Source organism: Salvelinus sp. IW2-2015, linkage group LG27, assembly GCF_002910315.2.
Source record: "Salvelinus sp. IW2-2015 linkage group LG27, ASM291031v2, whole genome shotgun sequence".
In the NCBI taxonomy this organism is placed as follows: Eukaryota; Metazoa; Chordata; class Actinopteri; order Salmoniformes; family Salmonidae; genus Salvelinus; species Salvelinus sp. IW2-2015.
The window spans coordinates 16543288-16566716 of NC_036867.1; the positions used below are offsets into that span (position 1 = coordinate 16543288).

Here is a 23429-nt window from a genome sequence, read left to right on the forward strand (position 1 = left end):
AACTCTGAAATGTATCTGATGTGCCTCGATAGATATCGCATTGAGACATCAAATATGAGCTATGCCGGTATGATCCACCAGTCAGCCACCACACCGAGACTAGTTTTATGGATGGAGCTCCCTTTCTATATCACACACACAAATCTGGATAAATCATGTGGTAAAATTGGCTATTCATCTTTTACATTCGCCGTAACAAGATTATTTCTAGCAAGGACTCCATTGGCAAACAGCAGGCTGGTGGAGAGGACACAGACTGTGCATGGCTCAGCCTAGGGTGCATTTTAATATACTTTTAAACTGCAGAGTATAACATGACATTGCCTGTCCTCTGTTTTGAGTAGATTAGGCCCAGACTCTTTCATTGCAATGGCTATGTAAACTAAGGCCCTTGGCAAAGATTTGGTAACCATGAAGCTACAGTAAATTGCTGAGCTTACCTCTGTCCCTGACCATAAACCACATATCATAGGTGAGACATGTATCTTAACCCTTTACACTCGTTGGGAGTTGGCCAATATGGATAGGGGTAAATTAAAATGTTTCTTACAGAAGAAATATGAAAATGCATAACCGTGGTAGCAATTGAAAGGGAACAGTTTGTAGATGATGGGAAAATTGTTAGACCAAAGGTGAGGGAACAACAGTTCACCTGACACGAGACTGAATCCAAACGTTACACTGTTGATTCTATGTACATTTTACATTTACTGTACCTTTTGCCACATTTGTTGATAACGAAATCTGAAAATACTCTGGATACATTCATTAACATGATAAGAATATTCCTGAAAAATTTGCAATATAAGACTAAAGAAAGTACAAGGGTTTAAGTGAGAGGACTAACTGGTGTCTCCAAGTGGCTGCACACCTCTCCAAAGTGTGCACATTAACTAAGTCATTTCAATGTACTTTTTTTTTTACCCCCTTTTTCTCCGCAATTTTGTGATTATGATCTTGTCTCATCACTGCAACTCCCAGACGGCCTCGGGAGAAGCAAAGGTCGAGTCATGCGTCCTCCAAAACGTGAACAGACAAACCGTGCTTCCTAACACCCGCCCGTGTAACCCGGAAGCAAGCTGCACCGACATGTCGGAGGAAACACCGTTTAACTGACAACCGAAGTCAGCCTGCAGGCGCCCAGCCCGCCACGAGTTGCTAGAGCGCGATGAGCCAAAGCCCTCCAGGCCAAACCCTCCTCTAACCCAGACGACGCTGGGACAATTGTGCCCCCGGTTTTCTTCACAGTAGACAAACAATGTGAAGTGCACATTTGGACTCACGGGTGTATGGCTTGCTTATATGACATCAAAGCGGTATTTATTATAATCCTCAACGGCTCATCTTTACAAATACATTTACAGCATTTCACTCACCCAGTCAACTAAACATTTACAAAAGTTTCCAATTAGCGGGAGGGATGGGGGCAACTTCTTGTCCCCGCGCAGTGCTCAAGGTCAGAACGGCTGTCAGTCAAAACCCATACAGCGCTGTGTAGCGCAGAGCCTGAGGTCTGACGTCATGTATAGCATTTTACTGTACAGCCACTGTGTTCCAATGAAGGTATTTATCAGTGCCAAAATCTGCCATTTTCAACCCGTATTCAGGTACAAGTATAAAGTGCTATAAGAATGGCCAGCAATAACCTGAACCACAAGATATTCATACGGCTGTGACAGAAAAAGACAGGATAAGAGAACACCATAAAAAATTATCTGATTATATGAATCATGACATTTTATGGGAAACGGATAGTTAAATCCATATTCTCCACCACTTACATACTTTTTGAACTAACCAGCCAAGGTATCCATTAACCTAATCTGTCTGAGGAGCTTTTTAATAATATTGTTTCTTATCATTCCCTGTCACAGTGTTTGAGAAAGTGGCCTCGTCCCAAATGGCACTCCACTCGCTATATAGTGCACTAATTTTGACCGGGGTCCATAGGACTCTGGTCGAAAGTACTGCACTACAGTGCCTTCAGGAAGTATTCACACCTCTTGACTTTTTCCACATTTTGTTGTGTTACAGCCTACATTTAAAATGGATTAAATTGAGATTTTGTGTCACTGATCTACACACGATACCCCATAATGTCAAAGTGGAAATATGTTTTTAGAAATGCTTACAAATGTATTAAAAATGAAAAGCTGAAATGTCTTGAGTCGATAAGTATTCAACCCTTTTGTTATGGCAGGCCTAAATAAGTTCAGTAAAAATGTGCTTAAGAACTCACATAATAGGTTGCATGGACTCTGTGTGCAATAATAATGTTTAACATGATTTTTGAAGGACTGTCTCATCTCTGTACCTCACACATACAATGATCTGTAAGGTCCCTCAGTCGAGCAGTGAATTTCAAGCACAGATTCAACCACAAAGACCAGAGTTTTCCAATTGTTCGCAATGAAGGGCACATATTGATTGATGGGTAAAAGAAACACACACATTGAATATTCCTTTGAGCATGTTGCAGTTATTCATTACACTTTGGATGGTGTATCAATACACCCAGACACAAAGAAGATACAGGCGTCCTTCCTAACTCCATTGCCGGAGTCGAAGGAAACTGCTCAGGGATCTAAAACAGTTTAAATCCCTGATTTAAAAAAATATTCCAAAACATGCATCCTGTTTGCAACAAGGCACTAAAGTAATACTGCAAAAAATTACCTAAAACACAAGGCTGGAGTTTCTTACCAAGACAACATTGTTGAGTGGCCTAGTTACAAGTTGAGTGGCCTAGTTACAGTTTTGACTTAAATCGGCTTGACAATCTATGGCAAGACTTAAAAATGTCGGTCTAGCATTGATCAACAACCAACTTGACAGAGCCTGAAGAATTTTAAAACGAAAAAATTGACAAATATTGTACAATCCAGGTGTGCAAAGCTCTTAGAGACTTACCCAGAAAGTGGGGGGCAGGTGGATCTCCATTTGCGTGTGACAACTGAGAGCTCTATCCTCAGTCCCCACACCATCGGCCCAGACCTCTAAAAATCTATATTCCCTCTGTCTCAATCAGAGACGACAATTCAGTCCATACCACTTTATCCTCACTCGTGTTCCAATTAGTCCACGATTAGGTGGTTTGGCAGCAAACTGGGAGGTGATACAGTATATTGTGTTTTTGCTTCAGTCCAACCAGTACTGTGATGGTGCCTGGAAAAGTGGGTATACTCTACTTTTGCCAAACTGGAACACTGGAGATTAAACAAGACTGAATCCAAACATTACACTGTTGATTTTATGTGTATTTAAATGATTACAAGGGTTTGAGTGAGAGGTCTAACTGGTGTCTCCAAGTGGCCACACACGTCTCCAAACTGTGCACAGTTCCTATGTAATTTCAATGCACTTTTATGACTTAAGGAAAGAGCCTTCAACTATAAGGTGCTTTTTTGACCTCTCCTAGCTTTGCCATTGGGGAAATGAAGCAAGCACACTTGTAGTTGTTTGTTTGGAACACAGCCCTGCGTCCCCACCATCACACGATAAAAAATGTTTTTTGTGTGTTACAGCCTACATTTTAAATGATCTGATTATGTGAATCATGAAATGTTATGGGAAACGGATAGTTAAATCCATATTCTGTATCCCCACCATCACACAATTAAAAAAACATTTGTCACCAACTTTTTATTCATTTGTAACGTTTAAATTGTTTTATGGGGGGATTGCAGGTACAAAAACAATCAATGAAATGCATACAAAGATTACCCCGACCGTTCCCCTCCTCAGTCCCCATCCACTCTCCCACATCATCCCTCTCAAATCAAATCAAACTTTATTTGTCACATGCACCGAATACAACAAGTGTAGATCTTACCGTGAAATGCTTAATTACAAGCCCTTAACCAACAGTGCAGTTTAAGAAGAGTTAAGAAAATATTTACCAAATAAACTAAAGTAAAAAATAATAAAAAGTAACACAATAAAATAACAATAACGAGGCTATATACTGTACAGGGGGTACCTGTAAAATGTGATCTATAAAATGTGATCTTATCTTCATCTAAGTCACAACAATAGACAAACACAGTCTGCTTAAACTAACAATTATATGTTTTCATGTTTTATTGAACACACCGTGTAAACATTCACAGTGCAGGGTGCAAAAAGTATGTGAATTTAATATTGATTTCAGTATCCCTGCATTTAAGTCCCCGGCTACTAGGAGCGCTGTCTCTCCATGAGCGTTTTCCTGTTTGCTTATGGTGGAATACAGCTCATTCAGTGCGGTCTTAGTGCCAACATCAGTCTGTGGTGGCATGTAGACAGCTACGAAAAAACAGATGAAAACTCTCTTGGTAGATAGTGTGATATACAGCTTATCATGAGGTACTCTACCTCAGGCGAGCAAAACCTCGAGACTACCTTATATATTGTGCACCAACTGTTATTTACAAAAATATATAGTCCGCCGCCACTTTCGGTTACTGGCCCAACGCTCTAACCACTAGGCTACCTGTCGCCCCAAATATAGGAGACCCTCAGTGGTGCGTGCTCAGTCCCCTCCTGTACTCCCTGTTCACTCATGACTGCGCGGCCAGGCACGACTCCAACACCATCATTAAGTTTGCAGATGACACAACAGTGGTAGGCCTGATCACCGACAACAACGAGAAAGCCTATAGGGAGGAGGTCAGAGACCTGGCCGTGTGGTGCCAGGACAACAACCTCTCCCTCAACGTGATCAAGACAAAGGAGATGATTGTGGACTTCAGGAAACGCCCCCATTCTCATCGACGGGGCTGTAGTGGAGCAGGTTGAGAGCTTCAAGTTCCTTCGTGTCCACATCACCAACAAACTAACATGGTCCAATTACACCAAGACAGTCTTGAAGATGGCATGACAAAACCTATTCCCCCTCAGGAGACTGAAAAGATTTGTCTTGGGTCCTCAGAACCTCAAAAGGTTCTACAGCTGCACCATTGAGAGCATCCTGACTGGTTGCATCACCGTCTGGTATGGCAACTGCTCTGCCTCCGACCGCAAGGCACTACAGAGGGTAGTGTGTATGGCCCAGTACATCACCGGGGCCAAGCTTCCTGCCATCCAGAAAGCCTATAAAATTGTCAGAGACTCCAGCCACCCTAGTCATAGACTGTTCTCTCTGCTACCGCACGGCAAGCAGTGCTGGCGCACAAAGTCTAGGTCTAAGAGGTTTCTAAACAGCTTCTACCCCCAAGCCATAAGACTCCTGAACATCTAATCAAATGGCTACCCAGACTACTTGAATTGCCACCCCCCCCCTTTTACGCTGCTGCTACTCTCTGTTATTATCTATGCATAATTCACTTTAATAACTCTACCCACATGTAAATATTACCTCAATTACCTCGACTAACCGGTGCCCCCGCACATTGACTCTGTACCAGTACAGCTGCTCTTTAATTATTTGTTACTTTATGTCTTTTTCCTTTCTTTTTTTTCTTAAAATTGCATTGTTGGTTAAGGGCTTGTAAGTAAGCATTTCACTGTAAGGTCTACACCTGTTGTGTTCGACGCATGTGACAAATAAAATTTGATTTGATCAGGCTTATCAGACAAACAGATGATGTAATTTTGATGCACGTAGAATGGAGTCATGAGTGTGTGTTCCGTGGCAAATGTTCTTCACAATACCAAAAACATAGACTCGTTCTGTTCAGGACAACCCAGGGTATAACCCATGTCATCCTTGTATCTGTACATTAAACATAGCAATCATAGTAAATTACATCCCACTGGCAGAGAAGTCAATTCAACGTCTATTCCACGTTGTTTCTGCTTAATTTCATTGAAATGACTTGGAAAAAACGTTAATTCAACCAGTGTGTGCCCAGTGGGATAAGTTTTCAAATATGGAAATGTGAAGTGCACATTTGGATGTGTGGTTTGCTTGTATGACATCAAAGTGGTATTTATTATAATTCTCCAACGTCTAATCTTTCAGAACACATTGACTCCTCTCAATTTACAGCATTTCCCTCACTCTGACCGCAACAAATATGCAAAAGTTGCCCAATTAGCAGAAGGGATGGGGGCATCTTCTTGTGACACACGGTGCTCAAGTTTATAAGGATGTCAGTCAAAACCCATACAGCGATGTGAAGCGGAAACCTGAGCTCTGACGTCATGTATAGCATGTTACTGTACAGCCTCTGCGTTCCAATGTCGGCAAGCTTTACACCACCCCAGCGGAAGCTTGGTATTGCGCATGGTGATCTTAGGCTTGTGTGCGGCTGCTCGGCCATGGATACCCATTTCATGAAGCTCTCGACGAACAGTTATTGTGCTGATGTTGTTTCTCAAGGTAGTTTGTGTTGCAAACGAGGACAGACGATTTTTACGCACTATGTGAGCTTGTGTGGCGTACCACTTCGCGGCTGAGCTGTTGTTGCTTCTAGACGTTTCCACTTCACAATAACAGCACTTACAGTTGACCGGGGCAGCTCTAGCAAGGCAGACATTTGACGAACTGACTTGTTGGAAAAGTGGCATCCTATGACGGTGCCATGTTGAAAGTCACTGAGTTCTTCAGTAAGGCCATTCTACTGCCAATGTTTGTATATGGAGATTGCATGGCTGTGTGCTTGATTTGATACACCTATCAGCAACGGGTGTGGCTGAAATAGCCAAATCCACTAATTTGAAGGGGTGTCCATATACTTTTGTAAAATAATAAATAAAATATTGTTTAAAACTTTTGGTGTGCCTAAATAAAATCACTCACTGTCCGGTTTTGGTCCTCAGGCCACCTTTTGCCGACTCCTGGCTTACAGTGCACTTGTGATGGCAGAGTTTGCTAAACAAATGCCCTCTGGATTGACACAAATCATCATGATATCAATCTGCCGTTGTAGGCCTACTCTGCAGATAACATTAAATTGGGACGTTTTTTTTGTTGAAACAGTGCGTGATGACTGTATTGTGCAAGGCAAAGATTCAACCAAGACATCGGACCAAACTTTTTCAATAACTGGTTTGCATACCCAGAGCAGAGCGGCACATTTTGCTCTTAATTGTAATCAGAGGGCTGATATAAATACTATGCATGCCAGTCTCTCTTGAGTTGAGGAGAGACTGACTGCATCACTTCTTCTTTTTATAAGAAACATCAATGTGTTGAAAATCCCAACTTGTTTGCATAGTCAATTTACACACAGCTCTGACACACACACTTATCCCACCAGACATGCCACCAAGGGACTTTTCACAGTCCCCAAATCCAGAACAATTTCAAGAAAGCGTACAGTATTATATAGAGCCCTAATTGCATGGAACTTCCTTCCATCTCATATTTCTCAAATAAACAGCAAACCTGGTTTAAAAAAACAGATAAATGTCATGTACTTCTAGACGTAGTGAGTGGAGGAGTCAGGCGCAGAGAGCAGGGTAGTAGATACGGGGATAGTTTATTCCCAAAGCAACAGTGGCGGTCAACGCCACACACACGGGTGCAAAAATACCCAGTCCAAAACAACACGACGAAACGGTTCGGGAAAAAATAACATCCACAGAAATCACACACAGCAAATAACAGAAAAACAAGCCCGCACAAAAGCCGGCGGGCCTATCGGGTTTAAATAGCCCAAAACCAAAACCTAAACAAGAAACAGGTGCAACTAATCAGACAACACTAAATGAAACAGAAAAGGGGATCGGTGGCAGCTAGTAGGCCAGCGACGACGACCGCCGAGCGCGGCCGAATAGGAAGAGGCACCATCTTCGGCAGGATTCGTGACAATAAAGCAACACCTCGCGGCACAACGCCTTAGTTTGTGTGTTTGTGTGTATGCATTGATATGTAGGCTATGTGTGCCTTTCATTTTTTTAAATGTAGTTCTGTTCTTGTCTATTGATGTTCTGTATTATGTCATTCTGTATTATGTTTCTTGTTTAAGGTGGACCCCAGGAAGAGTAGCTGCTGCTTTTGCAACAGCTAATGGGGACCCTAATAAAATACCAAAATACCAAATACCCATTGTTGCCTTAGTTAGCATTAACTGGTTGATTTCATAAGCTGAAATGTCTTTCCCACCTACTCTACTGGCTACCGATGTCGTTCTTTAAGATGGTCCATGCTACAACCTAACCTAATTGTTTTAATCTACACACAATATCCCAGTATGACAAAGTAAACACTGGTTAAATTTATAAAAAACAAAAAAACTATCACATTTGCATAAGTATTCAGACCCTTTACTCAGTACTTTGTTGAAGCAACTTTTGGGAGCGATTACAGCCTTGAGTCTTCTTGGGTATGACGCTTCAAGCTTGGCAAACCTGTATTTGGGGAGTTTCTCCCATTATTCTCTGCAGATCCTCTCAAGCTCTGTCAGGTTGGATCGGGAGCGTTGTTGCACAGCTATTTTCAGGTCTCTCCATCTCTCTATACTTTGCTCTGTTCATCTTTCCCTCGATCCTGTGCCTTTTACTGAAGAGTGGCTTCTGTCTGGCCACTCTACCATAAAGGCCTGATTGGTGGAGTGCTACAGAGATGGTTGTCCTTCTGAAAGGTTCTCGCATCTCCACAGAGGAACTCTGGAGCTTTGTCAGACTGACCATCGGGTTCTTGGTCACCTCCCTGACCAAGGCCCTTCTCCCCCAATTGCTCAGTTTGACACTGATTGCTCAGTTTGAATTCTAGCTAGGTGGCTAATGTTAGCTGGCTTGCTAACGTTAGCTAGGCTAGAGGTTAGGGTTAAGTTTAGGAGTTAGGTTAAAGAGTTAAGGTTAGGGTTAAGGGAAGGGTTGGCTAAAAGGATTCAGGTTAGGGTTAGGTGAAGAGTTAGCTTAAATGGTTAGGGTTGGGGGAAGGGTTTGCTAACATACTAAGTAGTTGCAAAGTAGCTAAAAAGTAGCAAGTAGTTGAAAAGTTGCTCATTAGGTAAAATGCTAGTTGTCCGTGATGAGATTCAAACTCGCAACCTTTTGGTTGCTAGACGTTCACATTATACGCCCAACCATCTACCCCGAACAACCACCCTCCTTTCGTTTTTGCCTTTAAGTAACCATCTGTTTTATGTAACCATACCAAACGGAAAATATCATACTAAATGGAGTGCCTCGGATTTACGTACAGAAGAATACTGAAAGCTCTAAGACCAGGTGGCACAACCAGTTGAGAACGGCCCTCTCTTGCTACTTGACCCTAAAACTAGGCTATGTTGCTTTGCGATGTGTTGGCTACTTTGTGCATGAGTTCTCTATTGTACTACATAATTGATACAGCGTACTGTATACATCCACTACACTACTTTGATATGCATCAATCCTACTGCATTAAAGGGGTAATATAGGATTAGTATATCGATTTTTGTTGAGTTTTAAGTGGAGTGACCACTGAATCCCAAATTACCCCTTTAATCGCAGAGGGACGAAGAAATAGGCCCATAAGCGTAATTAGGCCTGCTTGGACAACTGAATGGAATTTTCTTTATTACTGTGTGGGTGGAGCAAATATAAGAAACAACAAATACTAATGTATCTATAATCTAACATAGTTCATTAAGACAGAATAACTAGGGCCAAGAGATTTTCCTGAACACTTCACCTATTATAACGTAGGGTATGAGGAAAACCTCTTGTCCCTAAACTAACATTAGCATGTTTAATGACATTTTGCCTGATTTGACTGGGGAGGTGTCCAACTGCAACTCCACAGCATTATGTTCAAAACCTGATCATCTAGCCTGTCGTGATATACAGTACCCCGCTCTAAGTCGCATTCATAATGTCAGCTTTATTAGATATCATTCAGTGCCTCTGCAGTGCCATGGGAAAAGACAGAAAGGATTTACCAACTAATGCCATTTGGCCTGGCTTTTAATCTGTTCCATATGTGGCATGAGTCTAATACATTAAAGATGACTGGGGTTGAGTCCCAAATGGCACCCTATTCCTTAAATGGCAGACTACTTTTGACCAGAGCCCTATGGAATAGGGTGCGATTTGAGACTCAGCCTGGGAGAGAACCGGCCCGTTACAGATTTAATAGGAGGTCTAAGGGCAAGAGCATTTATTACTGTGATGTTATGCTAATGTGACTATAATGACTCTTCTTAAATGACCTCCGTGCTACTCAGCGGCGGAAACCGTTCCATAACTCGTCCTCAATTCAATGCGACCTCATATTCTGTACTCCTCCATACTGTATGTGATTGAATGATCTGGGCTCTGTATGATTACATTACAGAATAATCAGCAGTGCTGTATATTTTCATATAAATCACTTTTGAATGACTCAGAGTAGGTCATTTATATACAGTATATAGGTTATAGAACAGGGCTCTCAAACCCTGTTCCTGGCGAACTACCCTCCTGTAGGTTTTTGTTTCAACCCCAGTTGTAACTAACCTGATTCAGCTTATCAACCAGCTAATTATTCGAATCAGGTGTGCGAGATTAGGGTTGGAGCGAAAACCTCCGGGAAGGTAGCTCTCCAGGAACAGGGTTGGAGAGCCTTGCGGTAGAATAATCGATGTACAGCGTCCATATTATGACAGCCTCAGCAGGAGTACTTAATATGGACAGCGTACCAATGTATGCTATGGAACATTGTGTTTGACCTCTCTACGCCTGACCTCTCCACCTCTCCACAGACTGAGAACAATGGGGTGACGGAGGTGTGGAACAAGACGGGGAACCAGGGGGAGGAGTGGAACCGGGCGGAAGTTCCCCTGCGGAAGTTGAGGAACTTTGAATTGATCTTCGAGGGGATACGCTCCAGAGACGTGAGCGGAGGGGCTGCACTGGATGACCTCCAGTTCACAGACTGTGACCCCAGTAAGTGAGCCATGCATCCACAACGTGAACGTATACTGTATAACAGGTTCTACGGCGTCCATATTAGGACAGCCTCAGTCTCATCAGGACTTATATCACATCTTTATATATCTAGTATTCAGCTCTGTCTTATACTGTATGTTAGTACACACGTCAGGTGTGTACTGTCTTTCTCGGGAACCTCCTATCAGGATTGGATTTGTTACTCCTTGTGCTAGGAGTTACTCCTAGAGTTACTCTTGGTACTGACACAGTTCTGCAATGCACAATGTAACTTTCTCTTGGAAAGGCTCGCTCTAGTCTTGTCTTTGAAGATGTTCTGGACACAGAACATGACTCTAAAAACCATTACCCCAAGAATCAGGGATTAAAATGTACAAGTTAATTAGAAGTGAACAGAAGTTCATTGGTTAGTTCCTACGAAGCTCCCGGGATCCTCTGACAACGTGGAAATAAATATATAATTCCCTGGCATGAAAATAAATTGAATTCGTTTTAAGTCATGTCAGATTCTATGCCTTGAAATTGGAGTTGAACCCATTGAAATCTGTAGAGAAAAGCAACAAAAGCCCAGACTAGCACCTGAGGCTAGATTCACTTTTAATAATGTGGATAAAAGACATTCAAGTAGTCCAGCAGCGTTTAAATGCGCATCTCTCTTCAAATCAAATAAAATCAAGATGTATTGGAAAGCGTACACATATTTGCAGGTGTTATGGCAGGTGTAGCAAAATGCTTATGTTACTAGCTCCAACAGTGCAGTAGAATGTCTTGCAAATACAATACAAATCCTCAAATAATAAAACAAATCTAATCAAGAAATAACTATCTAGGTAGATACACTATAAATACAGAAGTATTTCAGCCACACCCATTGCTGACAGGTGTATAAATCAAGCACACAACCATGCAATCTCCACAGACAAACATTGGCAGTAAAATGGCCTTACTGAAGAGCTCATTTCAACGTGGCACCGTCATAGGATGCCACCATTCCAAAAAGTCAGTTCGTCAAATTTCTGCCCTGATAGAGCTGCCCTGGTCAACTGTAAGTGTTGTTATTGTGAATTAGAGACGTCTAGGAGCAACAACGGCTCAGCTGAAGTGCCACACAAGCTCACAGAACAGCACTGCTGAGTGCTGAAGTGCGTAAAAATCGCCTGTCAACACAAGAACTGTTCGTCAGGGAGCTTCATGAAATGGGTTTCCATGGCCAAGCTGCTGCACACAAGCTGCTCGCAAAATCACCAGGCTGGAGTGGTGTAAAGCTCGCCACCATTGGACTCTGGAGCAGTGGAAACGCATTCTCTGGAGTGATGATTCACGCTTAACCATCTGGTAGTCCGACGGACAAATCTGGGTTTAGCGGATGCCAGGAGAACGCTACCTGCTCAAATGTGTAGTGCCAACACTAAAGTGTGATAGAGGATGGAATAATGGTCTGGGGCTGTTTTTCATGGTTCGAGGCTAGGCCCCTTAGTTCCAGCGAATGGAAATCTTAACGATACATCATACAATGACATTCTAGACAATTCTGTGCTTCCAACTTTGTGGCAACAGTTTGGGGAAGGCCCTTTCCTGTTTCAGCATAACAATGCCCCCATGCACAAAGCGAGGTCCATACAGAAATGGTTTGTCGAGATCGGTGTGTAAGAACTTGACTGGCCTGCACAGAGCCCTGACCTCAACCCCATCGAAGACCTTTGAGATGAATTGGAATGCCGACTGCGAGCCAGGCCTATCGCCCAACATCAGTGCCCAACCTCACTAATGCGCTTGTGGCTGAAAGAAAGCAAGTCCCTGCAGCAATGTTCCAACATCTAGTGGAAAGCCTTCCCAGAAGAGTGGAGGCTGTTATAGCAGCAAAGGGGGGACCAACTCCACATTAATGCCCATGATTTTGGACTGAGATGCTCAATGAGCAGGTGTCCACATACTTTTGTGGCCACCTTTTTATTAAATGTATTTAATTTAACCTTTATTTAAACTAGGCAAGTCAGTTAAGAACACATTCTTATTTACAATGACAGCCTGCCCCGGCCGGATGTGATGCAGCCTGGATTTGAACCAGGTAATGCAGTGTCTTAGACCGCTGTACCACTCGGGAGCCCACCTGCATACAGGTGTCCACATACAAGTGTCCACATACCTTTGGTCATGTAGTGTAGTGTACCTTAAAAAATGGTTATGGTGCATTCAAATTGCCAAATGCAAAACGCATATGTGTTCGTTGTCCATAGCTTATGCCTTCCCATACCATAACCCGACCTCCACCATGGGCGAGAATTTACAACGTTAACATCACCAAACCGCTTGCCCTCCCAATGTCATACACATGGTCTGCGGTTATGAGGCTGGTTGAACGTACTGACAAATTCTCTAAAACGACGTTGGAGGCGGCATATGTTAGAGAAATGACCATGCAATTCTCTGGCAACAGCTCTGGTGGACATTCCTGCAGTCAGCATTCCAATTGCACGCTCCCTCAAAACTTGAGACATCTGAGGCATTGTGTTGTGTTACAAAATTACACATTTTAGAGTGGCCTTTTATTGTCCCAAACACAAGGTGCACCTGTGTAATGATCAGGCTGTTTAATCAGCTTCTTGACACGCCACACCTGTTAGGTGGTTGGATGATCTTGGCAATGGAGAAATTTGACAGTCTGACACACTCAACACACTGGCTGCTGTGTGAGGAATATAAGCCACCTGCTTGAATCTGTAACACCCCCCACCACCAGACACATCGTCAAAACCAACATCAAAACAGCTTCATTTTCTCAGATTAAATCAGTTATTTAGTAGTATTGATATGGGGAAAAGATAATAGTGTAGTAGTATAACCAAGAGAATAGTGTAGTAGTATAACCAAGAGAATAGTGTAGTAGTATAACCAAGATAATAGTGTAGTAGTAATAACCAATAGGATAGTGTAGTAGTAATAACCAATAGGATGGTGTAGTGAGTATAACCAAGAGAATAGTGTAGTAGTATAACAAGAGAATAGTGCAGTAGTATAACCAAGATAATAGTGTAGTAGTATAACTAAGAGAATAGTGTAGCAGTATAACCAATAGAATAGTGTAGTAGTATACTAAGAGAAATAGTGTAGTAGTATACTAAGATAATAGTGTAGTAGTTACCAAGATATAGTGTAGTAGTATAACCAAGATAATAGTGTAGTAGTATAACCAAGAGAATAGTGCTTAGTTAGTATAACCAAGAGAATAGTGTAGTAGTATAACCAAGATAATAGTGTAGTAGTATAACCAAGAGAATAGTGTAGTAGTATAACCAAGAGAATAGTGTAGTAGTATAACCAAGATAATAGTGTAGTAGTATAACCAAGAGAATAGTGTAGTAGTATACCAAGAGAATAGTGTAGTAGTATAACCAAGATAATAGTGTAGTAGTATAACCAAGATAATAGTGTAGTAGTATAACCAAGAGAATAGTTGTAGTAGTATAACCAAGAGAATAGTGTAGTAGTATAACCAAGATAATAGTGTAGTAGTAGAAATACACTCAAGAGAATAGTGTAGTAGTATAACCAAGAGAATAGTGTAGTAGTATAACCAAGAGAATAGTGCAGTAGTATAACCAAGAGAATAGTGTAACCAAGAGAATAGTGTAGTAGTATATTCAAGTAGGTCCTTCCCCATTTCAGCTTGCTTCCGTTTGGTTCCTACTGAATACAACCCTGTTGTAACGCCATTGCTTTTTATTAGGAGGCTCTGCTACAGATAGGTATTCCACATTAGATCAACCTTACATTAAGCAGGGGCTGGCAGAGGGCTTTGCAATGTGTGGCAACTGTCCAGACCCCTGCAATGCTCCCTCCAACACACAGACACACACACTTTCATCAAACAAGCTTTATTAACTCAAACCCAGTCTGCTCTCAAATTGCTCATACTCTCATTTTTCAGGTTCTATAGACGTTGAATTAAAATAGTCAGGTTTGTCTTTGCTTATCAACGTGCAACTGTTTTTTTTTCTTGTTTCTGTAGCCTTGATGGAGGTGCCTTCAGACAGTATTCACACTCCTCGACTTTTTCCACATTTTGTTGTGTTACAAATTGCGCTTAAAATTGATTTATTTGCCCTTTTTCTTATCTACACAGAATACTCTGTAATGTCAAAATGGAAAAACATATTATAATTTTTTTAAAGATTTATGAAAAATAACACACTAATATTGATTAGATATGTATTCAACCTCCTGAGTCAAAACATGTTAGAATCACCTTTGGCAGCGATTACAGCTGTGAGTCTGTTGGGATAAATCTCTAAGAGTTTTGCACACCTGGATTGTACAATATTTGCCCATTTATTATTTTTTAAACTCTTTAAGCGCTGTCAAGTTGGTTGTTGACCATTGCTAGACAACCATTTTCAATACTTCCCATAGATTTTCAAGACGATTTATGTCTGTAACTAGGCCACTCAGGAACATTCAACGTCATCTTGGTAAGCAACTCCAGTGTATATTTGGCCTTGTGTTTTAGGTTATTGTCGTGCTGAAAGTGAATTTGTCTCCCAGTGTCTGTTGGAAAACAAATAGAACCAGGTTGTCCTCTAGGATTTTGCCTGTACTTCGCTCTATTATTTATTTTTATCCTAAAAAACTCCCTAGTCCTTGCCGATGACAAGCATACCCATAACATGATTTAGCCACCACCATGAGTATTACTTTCGTACCTTAATGCAAACAGGAGTTATGTTTTTGAATATTTTTATTCTGTACACACTTCCTTTCACTCTGTAATTTACAGTGCCATCAGAAAGTATTCATACCCTTGACTTATTCCACATTTTGTTGTGTTTCAGAGTTCAAAATGAATAAAAAATACACTAATTTGCATCCATCAACACACAATACCCCGTAATGACAAAGTACATTTTGGGGGGGGGAAATCTTTGCAAATTTATTGAAATCTAAATTACGGAAATATCTAATTTACATAGATATTCACACCCCTGAGTCAATACTTTGTACAAGCACCTTTGACATACACACACACCTCTGATCCACCTGATCCCCATCTCTCGTGTTCTGTACTCCCTCTTCTCAAACAAGTGGCTGAGCTGCAGGAGGATACTTTGATTGTAGTCCTAGTTTCTTGTTGTGTAACCGGTCCTGAATTTAACACAGAGGTGTGTGCGTTGCTCTGTAGGCTTCCTAGCTGCTCAAATTCTCTGGCACACACCTTGAGAACACTGTCATCCAGAGCGTCACCTCATCTCAGCACACACTCTCTGATTCTTATTCAGGAACATTGTCTTTTGATCCACTATGGGGGGTTGTTCGTTCAGCTTGGTAGTTGGCTCACAGCAGAAACAGCCTCTAACAGCGGAAACAGCAAAGGCTTTCTTGTTATGATGAAAGACATCAGTGTATGGTTTGAACGTGTGCACGCGTGTTTGTGTGTCTGTGTGTGGTCCAGGTGCAATGGTGCCAGCGTCATGTCCGGCGGTCACAGACTTTGTTTGCCAGAGCGGTGATTGCATCGAGTCCCACCTGGTGTGTGACAGCAAGGCCGACTGTGCAGACGAGTCGGATGAGGTAGACTGTGGTGAGTAGAGCTAGCTCTGGTCCAGGGCGTTACGTGCGGCTTGCTGATGGCTCAGCGTCAGCAAGCCGCAGGTAACGCCCTGGACCAGAACTAGGGAGTACTGAACTATACAATAGAGAGCTATTAAGGAGTCATCTGCAACTTTGCTATTTCTTTGCCCTCTCTGTCTTTCTCTCTTTCTCGCTGTCTCGCTCTTCCTCCCTCTTCCCAATCTCTCTCTCGCTCCCAGGCCACATTGTAGGCCTACCAGGTGCCTGTAACTTTGACATGCCAAAGGACATGTGGGAGGAGATCTGCCAGCTGACTCAGGACCCTGATGATGACCTTGACTGGAGGATTGGTCAGAGGAGAGACACCCCAGGAACTGGACCCCCATTTGACCACAGCCCTGGTCAGTACTGCCCTCCTTGGACATTGATATTTTACTGACCACGCTCTGAAAAAAGCTGGGTTAAAATTTGTTAACCCAGCGCTGGGTAAATATTGGACAGAACACACGCTGGGTTATTTTGACCCAGCCAGTTGGGTTGCGTGAATAACCCAACATGTTGGGTTGTTGGGATTACCCAAACATGGGTTAATTTAACCATCAATTGAGATATATCACTTTCATGCTGGGCTGACCCAGCAGCTGGGTCTTTTTAATGCAATGTTATTTACAGGAGGCATGGCTTATTAGGGGTGTGGCTTTCAGATAGTTATTTTTTGCCACCCAGGAGAGTAAATGTCATTCTTGATCATCACGTTAAGTTGGTACAGTGCAAATTTCAATTTTCTATTCAATACTTTTTATACCTTATATATTCTAATGTTATATTAGTAACATCATTATTTACATATTGTAACAAAGTGGTAAATATCCCAACATTGGGATTGCATTGGCTTTTATGGAACTTCGTTAAAGCTACCAAACTGTCAGTGTTCAACCTGAACGTATGTTAACAATATAACAGAACAGATGAACCGCCCCCTGAAAGCCACACCTTTAGTTTTCTGATCTGAACAGAAGGGTCATATCTCAACAACCCGGCATGAACAACCCAAAGAAAACAACCCAACTAATGTCCCCAATGCATGCAACCCAGCATTTGTTCTGAGTGCACATGGTCTGAACAGGTAGAATAGCATATAACTTGAGTTGTTCCGGACCAAATGACCTGAAGAGGACAAATAGGCTGTAACTAACAGATCACATGTCCAGGGAAAACTCTGGGTTCTATACCACTACAGTAGTGGGATGCGTCCCAAATGCGTCCCACCCTATTCCATATATAGTGCTCTACTTTTGACCAGGACCCTATTTTCCCTGGTCCAAGTAGTGCACTACAAAAGGGAACAGGGTGCTATTTGGGACACAGCCATGGAGTATCATTCTGCCTGAGTTCAGGGAGTCCATTACTTATTAGTTCTGTATACCACACAGAATGCAATCTTCTGTGGCTGGTTTTAAGACGCTCCCAAAGCATTGGAGCAGATTGACAATGTTCCTGTGGCAATGAGAGGATTTCCGCACCGGAAATTCAGGCATTCTTCCGTTTATTAGGAATCTAAAGGGGTATTTACAGCTGTTTGGATTGTGTACTGTTAAAAAAAAACACGGCTGCCCAGGCTAGTTGTTAGCCTGGAAGAGTGTGTGTGTGTGTGTTGTGTGTGTGTGTGTGTGTGTGTGTGGTGTGTGTGTGTGTGTGTGTGTGTGTGTGTGTGTGTGTGGTGTGTGTTGTGTGTGTGTGTGCGCTGCGGGCGTGCGTGCGTGCGTGCGTGCGTGCGTGCGTGCGTGCGTGCGTGCGTGCGTGCGTGCGTGCGTGCTGTGCGTGCGTGCGTGCGTGCGTGCGTGCGTGCGTGCGTGCGTGCGTGCGTGCGTCGGTGCGTGCGTGCGTGCGTGCGTGCGTGCTGCGTGCGTGCCTGAGATTTCTATGCCTGTCTGTGTGTGATTATGTGTGCTGGGTCACACACACCAAGTAGAAAGCCAACCTTTACACCATCCAATGATGCATTACATCACAACACGTCGACCCATGAACTCTACAAGGACAATCGTTGTTATAGTGGAACACATTCATCCAGAATGTATAGCATATTGTGGCCACAAACTAAGGTAGTGCACTATATAGGGAATAGTGTATGGACACAAAATGCTATACATTCTGGATGAATGTGTTCCACTATAACAACGATTGTAGGTTGCCATTTGGGACGTAGCTCATAGTGACTGGCCACCCAACTCATTGATCGTGGAGATGAATGTGGACACCAGGCTCTGTGGCACAGGCTGACCTTATGATCTCACTGGGGAGGCAGATCAATGGCCTAGCCAGCTGTATCACATACACACAGTCAGGCAACACACACACACACACACCACACACACACACACACACACACACACACACACACACACCACACACACAGACACAGACACAGACACAGACACAGACACAGACACAGACACACAGACACACACACACACACACACACACACACACACACACACACAGACACAGACACACACAGACACAGACACAGACACAGACACAGACACAGACACAGACACACACACACACAACACACACACACACACACACACACACAGACACACACACACACACACACCACACACACACACACACACACACACACACCACACACACACACACACAGACACAGACAGACACAGACACAGCACACACACACACCACACACACACACACGACACACACACAGACAGACACACAGACACACACAGACACACACAGACACACACAGACACACACAGACACAACACAGACACAGACACACACACACACACACACACACACACACACACACACACACACACACACACACCACACACACAACACACACCACACACACACACACACACACACACCACACACACACACAGCTTAGATACTCTACAATAGAGAATAGAGAGAATGCAGAACATCACACAAAGAAAATGGGTAACACACAGTGAGTGGTGGACCTCTCTTAGTTCCACCATCAGAATGGTAGGGGTGGAGAGGACATGCATCCCCTAGTCATGCATTAGCTGATTAACCGTTGCATTTAAAAGCTGATTAAAAGTTTAGAAGACAATAAAAACAGCACACAGCTCTTTCCTAGAATGAAAGAGACCGAAATGAGGAATAAAGAACTTTGAAGATTCTAGAAGATTCTCCAGGGAAATACAGTATTCGGGTGGGATATTTGTGGTGTGGGACTCACCACGCATTGAGACGATCCAAATCCCCTCTAGCTCATGTGGAAAACTCCCACTTAGTTCTGGCGTCGCCTCAGTGGCCTCTCAGTCTCAGTCTGAGAGACTAAATAGAAGCAGATCAGAAGAACACTCCAGCAACGCATGTCTGCAGGAAACAGGCTTTAGACAGTAACACCGTCTTCACAAAATGTTCTTTGACTTCCAGTTGTTTTGGGTGGTCCGATACTGTTCACATTTAGGGCAGAGAGTTGTCTTATGACTTTACATTACATTACATTTACATTTAAGTCATTTAGCAGACGCTCTTATCCAGAGCGACTACAAATTGGTGCATTCACCTTATGATATCCAGTGGAACAACCACTTTACAATAGTGCATCTAACTCTTTTAAGGGGGGGGGGTTAGAAGGATTACTTTATCCTATCCTAGGTATTCCTTAAAGAGGTGGGGTTTCAGGTGTCTCGGAAGGTGGTGATTGACTCCGCTGACCTGGCGTCGTGAGGAATTTGTTCCACCATTGGGGGCCAGAGCAGCGAACAGTTTTGACTGGCTGAGCGGGAACTGTACTTCCTCAGAGGTAGGGAGGCGAGCAGGCCAGAGGTGGATGAACGCAGTGCCCTTGTTTGGGTGTAGGCCTGATCAGAGCCTGAAGGTACGGAGGTGCCGTTCCCCTCACAGCTCCGTAGGCAAGCACCATGGTCTTGTAGCGGATGCGAGCTTCAACTGGAAGCCAGTGGAGAGAGCGGAGGAGCGGGGTGACGTGAGAGAACTTGGGAAAGTTGAACACCAGACGGGCTGCGGCGTTCTGGATGAGTTGTAGGGGTTTAATGCACAGGCAGGAGCTCAGCCAACAGTGAGTTGCAGTAATCCAGACGGGAGATGACAAGTGCCTGGATTAGGACCTGCGCCGCTTCCTGCGTGAGGCAGGGTCGTACTCTGCGAATGTTTGTAGAGCATGAACCTACAGGACGGGTCACCGCCTTGATGTTAGTTGAGAACGACAGGGTGTTGTCCAGGATCACGCCAAGGTTCTTAGCACTCTGGGAGGAGGACACAATGGAGTTGTCACCGTGATGGCGAGATCATGGAACGGGCAGTCCTTCCCGCGGAGGAGGCAGCTCCGTCTTGCCGAGGTTCAGCTTGAGGTGGTGATCCGTCATCCACACTGATATGTCTGCCAGACATGCAGAGATGCGATTCACCACCTGGTTATCAGAGGGGGGAAAGGAGAAGATTAATTGTGTGTCGTCTGCATAGCAATGATAGGAGAGACCATGTGAGGATATGACAGAGCAAGTGACTTGGTGTATAGCGAGAATAGGAGAGGGCCTAGAACAGAGCCCTGGGGGACACCAGTGGTGAGAGCACGTGGTGCGGAGACAGATTCTCGCCACGCCACCTGGTAGGAGCGACCTGTCAGGTAGGACGCAATCCAAGCGTGGGCCTGCGCCGGAGATGCCCAGCTCGGAGAGGGTGGAAGGAGGATCTGATGGTTCACAGTATCAAAGGCAGCCGATAGGTCTAGAGGATGAGAGCAGAGGAGAGAGAGTTAGCTTTAGCAGTGCGGAGCGCCTCCGTGACACAGAGAAGAGCAGTCTCAGTTGAATGACTAGTCTTGAAACCTGACTGATTTGGATCAAGAAGGTCATTCTGAGAGAGATAGCAGGAGAGCTGGCCAAGGACGGCACGTTCAAGAGTTTGGAGGAAAAGAAAGGGGATACTGGTCTGTAGTTGTTGACATCGGAGGGATCGAGTGTAGGTTTTTTCAGAAGGGGTGCAACCTCGCTCTCTTGAAAGATGGAAGGGACGTAGCAGCGGTCAAGGATGAGTTGATAGCGAGGTGAGGTAAGGGAGAATCTCCGGAAATGGTCTGGAGAAGAGAGGAGGGGATAGGGTCAAGTGGGCAGGTTGTTGGGCGGCCGGCCGTCACAAGACGCGAGATTTCATTTGGAGAGAGAGGGGGAAAGAGGTCAAAGCACAGGGTAGGGCAGTGTGAGCAGAACAGCGGTGTCGTTTGACTTAGCAAACGAGGATCGGATGTCGTCCGACCTTCTTTTCAAAATGGTTGACGAAGTCATCAGCAGAGAGGGAGGAGGGGGTGAGGAGGGAGGAGGATTCAAGGAGGAGAGAAGGTGCAAAGAGCTTCCTAGGGTTAGAGGCAGATGCTTGGAGTTTAGAGTGGTAGAAATTGGCTTTAGCAGCAGAGACAGAAGAGGAGAATAGTAGAGAGGAGGAGTGAAGGATGCCAGGTCCGCAGGAGGCGAGTTTTCTCCCATTCTCCGCTCGGCTGCCCGGAGCCCTGTTCTGTGAGCTCGCAATGAGTCGTCGAGCCACGGAGCAGGAGGGGAGGACCGAGCCGGCCTGAGGATAGGGACATAGAGAGTCAAAGGATGCAGAAAGGGAGGAGAGGGGGTTGAGGAGGCAGAATCAGGAGATAGGTTGGAGAAGGTTTGAGCAGAGGGAAGAGATGATAGGATGGAGAGGAGAGAGTAGCGGGGAGAGAGAGCGAAGGTTGGGACGGCGCGATACCATCCGAGTAGGGGCAGTGTGGAAGTGTTGGATGAGAGCGAGAGGGAAAAGGATACAAGGTAGTGGTCAGAGACTTGGAGGGAGTTGCAATGAGATTAGTGGAGAACAGCATCTAGTAAAGATGAGGTCAAGCGTATTGCCTGCCTTGTGAGTGGGGGGAAGGTGAGAGGGTGAGGTCAAAAGAGGAGAAGGAGTGGAAAGAAGGAGGCAGAGAGGAATGAGTCAAAGGTAGACGTGGGGAGGTTAAAGTCACCCAGAACTGTGAGAGGTGAGCCATCCTCAGGAAAGGAACTTATCAGGGCGTCAAGCTCATTGATGAACTCTCCAAGGGAACCTGGAGGGCGATAAATGATAAGGATGTTAAGCTTGAAAGGGCTGGTAACTGTGACAGCATGGAATTCAAAGGAGGCGATAGACAGATGTGTCTAAGTCCTGACTTTATCAGGAAATATTCTGGGTCTAAGTTTGAACCTGTAAGCATAGCTAGTCTCCAAACACATTTGATTTGACTCACTACTGGAGATATGGCTAGAGACGTATGTGGTTCCATATTTCTCTCCATGATCCACAGGTGGAGAAGGGAAGTTTCTGTATGTGCACTCTGCCACAGAGAGAGAAGGTGACATCGCCAAGGTTACGACGCGGAACCCATTCCCAGCCAGTATTGGCCTATGTCACCTACGATTCTGGTTCTACATGCATGGATCAGACAGGATGGGGACGTTAAAGGTAGGAGGAAAGCTTAATTAAAGGTAGTTCAGTATTTTACATAGATGGTTCCCACATAACTTCCTTTGTTATGTAGCTAGCTGTTTTAGGAAAACCGAACCATGGACTACCGATTCTCCTTTCCTAAAGACTCCTTTCAGGCTGAACAACCATCTAACATTAAGTAGTAATAACCTGAATTTGCCCTTTAAGTCATGCCCTAATAAATCATTTTGTTGTAATATTTGTTCTGTCTTTTCCACTGGATAAAACTGAAGTTTGTTGCAAAATCAGTTTAATCCACCAGAAAAGATAGAACAAATATTACAAAAAATATTATGGTTAAACTCAAATATGCTAATTGATAAAAAAAATATATATATATTTTGAATAATTTTTTATATTTTTTATAATCTTTATAAATTATATAATAAATAGGACTGGTGGTGTTATGTCACACATGCAGCTAACAAAAATATATGGAAATGTCTGCTCTACTCAAAATTATAACCAACTAATTTTTATGAAAAAAATGGAAGAGGCAAGTGGAACGGGGAGAAAGTAAGGCCCTGCATTAAAGACCAAAATTGGTTAAAGAAAATTGTGATGAATAAAAA

At 43.6% G+C, this 23429-nt stretch overlaps 1 protein-coding gene across 1 annotated transcript in view; it reads left to right on the forward strand.

The window, feature by feature from the left end:
- Positions 1-23429, forward strand: part of malrd1 (MAM and LDL receptor class A domain containing 1) — a 118782-nt gene that overhangs the window by 78421 nt on the left and 16932 nt on the right. Inside the window, exons 22-25 of the mRNA XM_070435448.1 lie at positions 10593-10776; positions 16226-16354; positions 16584-16745; positions 22676-22833. Coding sequence (XP_070291549.1) covers positions 10593-10776; positions 16226-16354; positions 16584-16745; positions 22676-22833 — 633 coding nt within the window. The remainder of the gene's footprint in view (positions 1-10592; positions 10777-16225; positions 16355-16583; positions 16746-22675; positions 22834-23429) is intronic.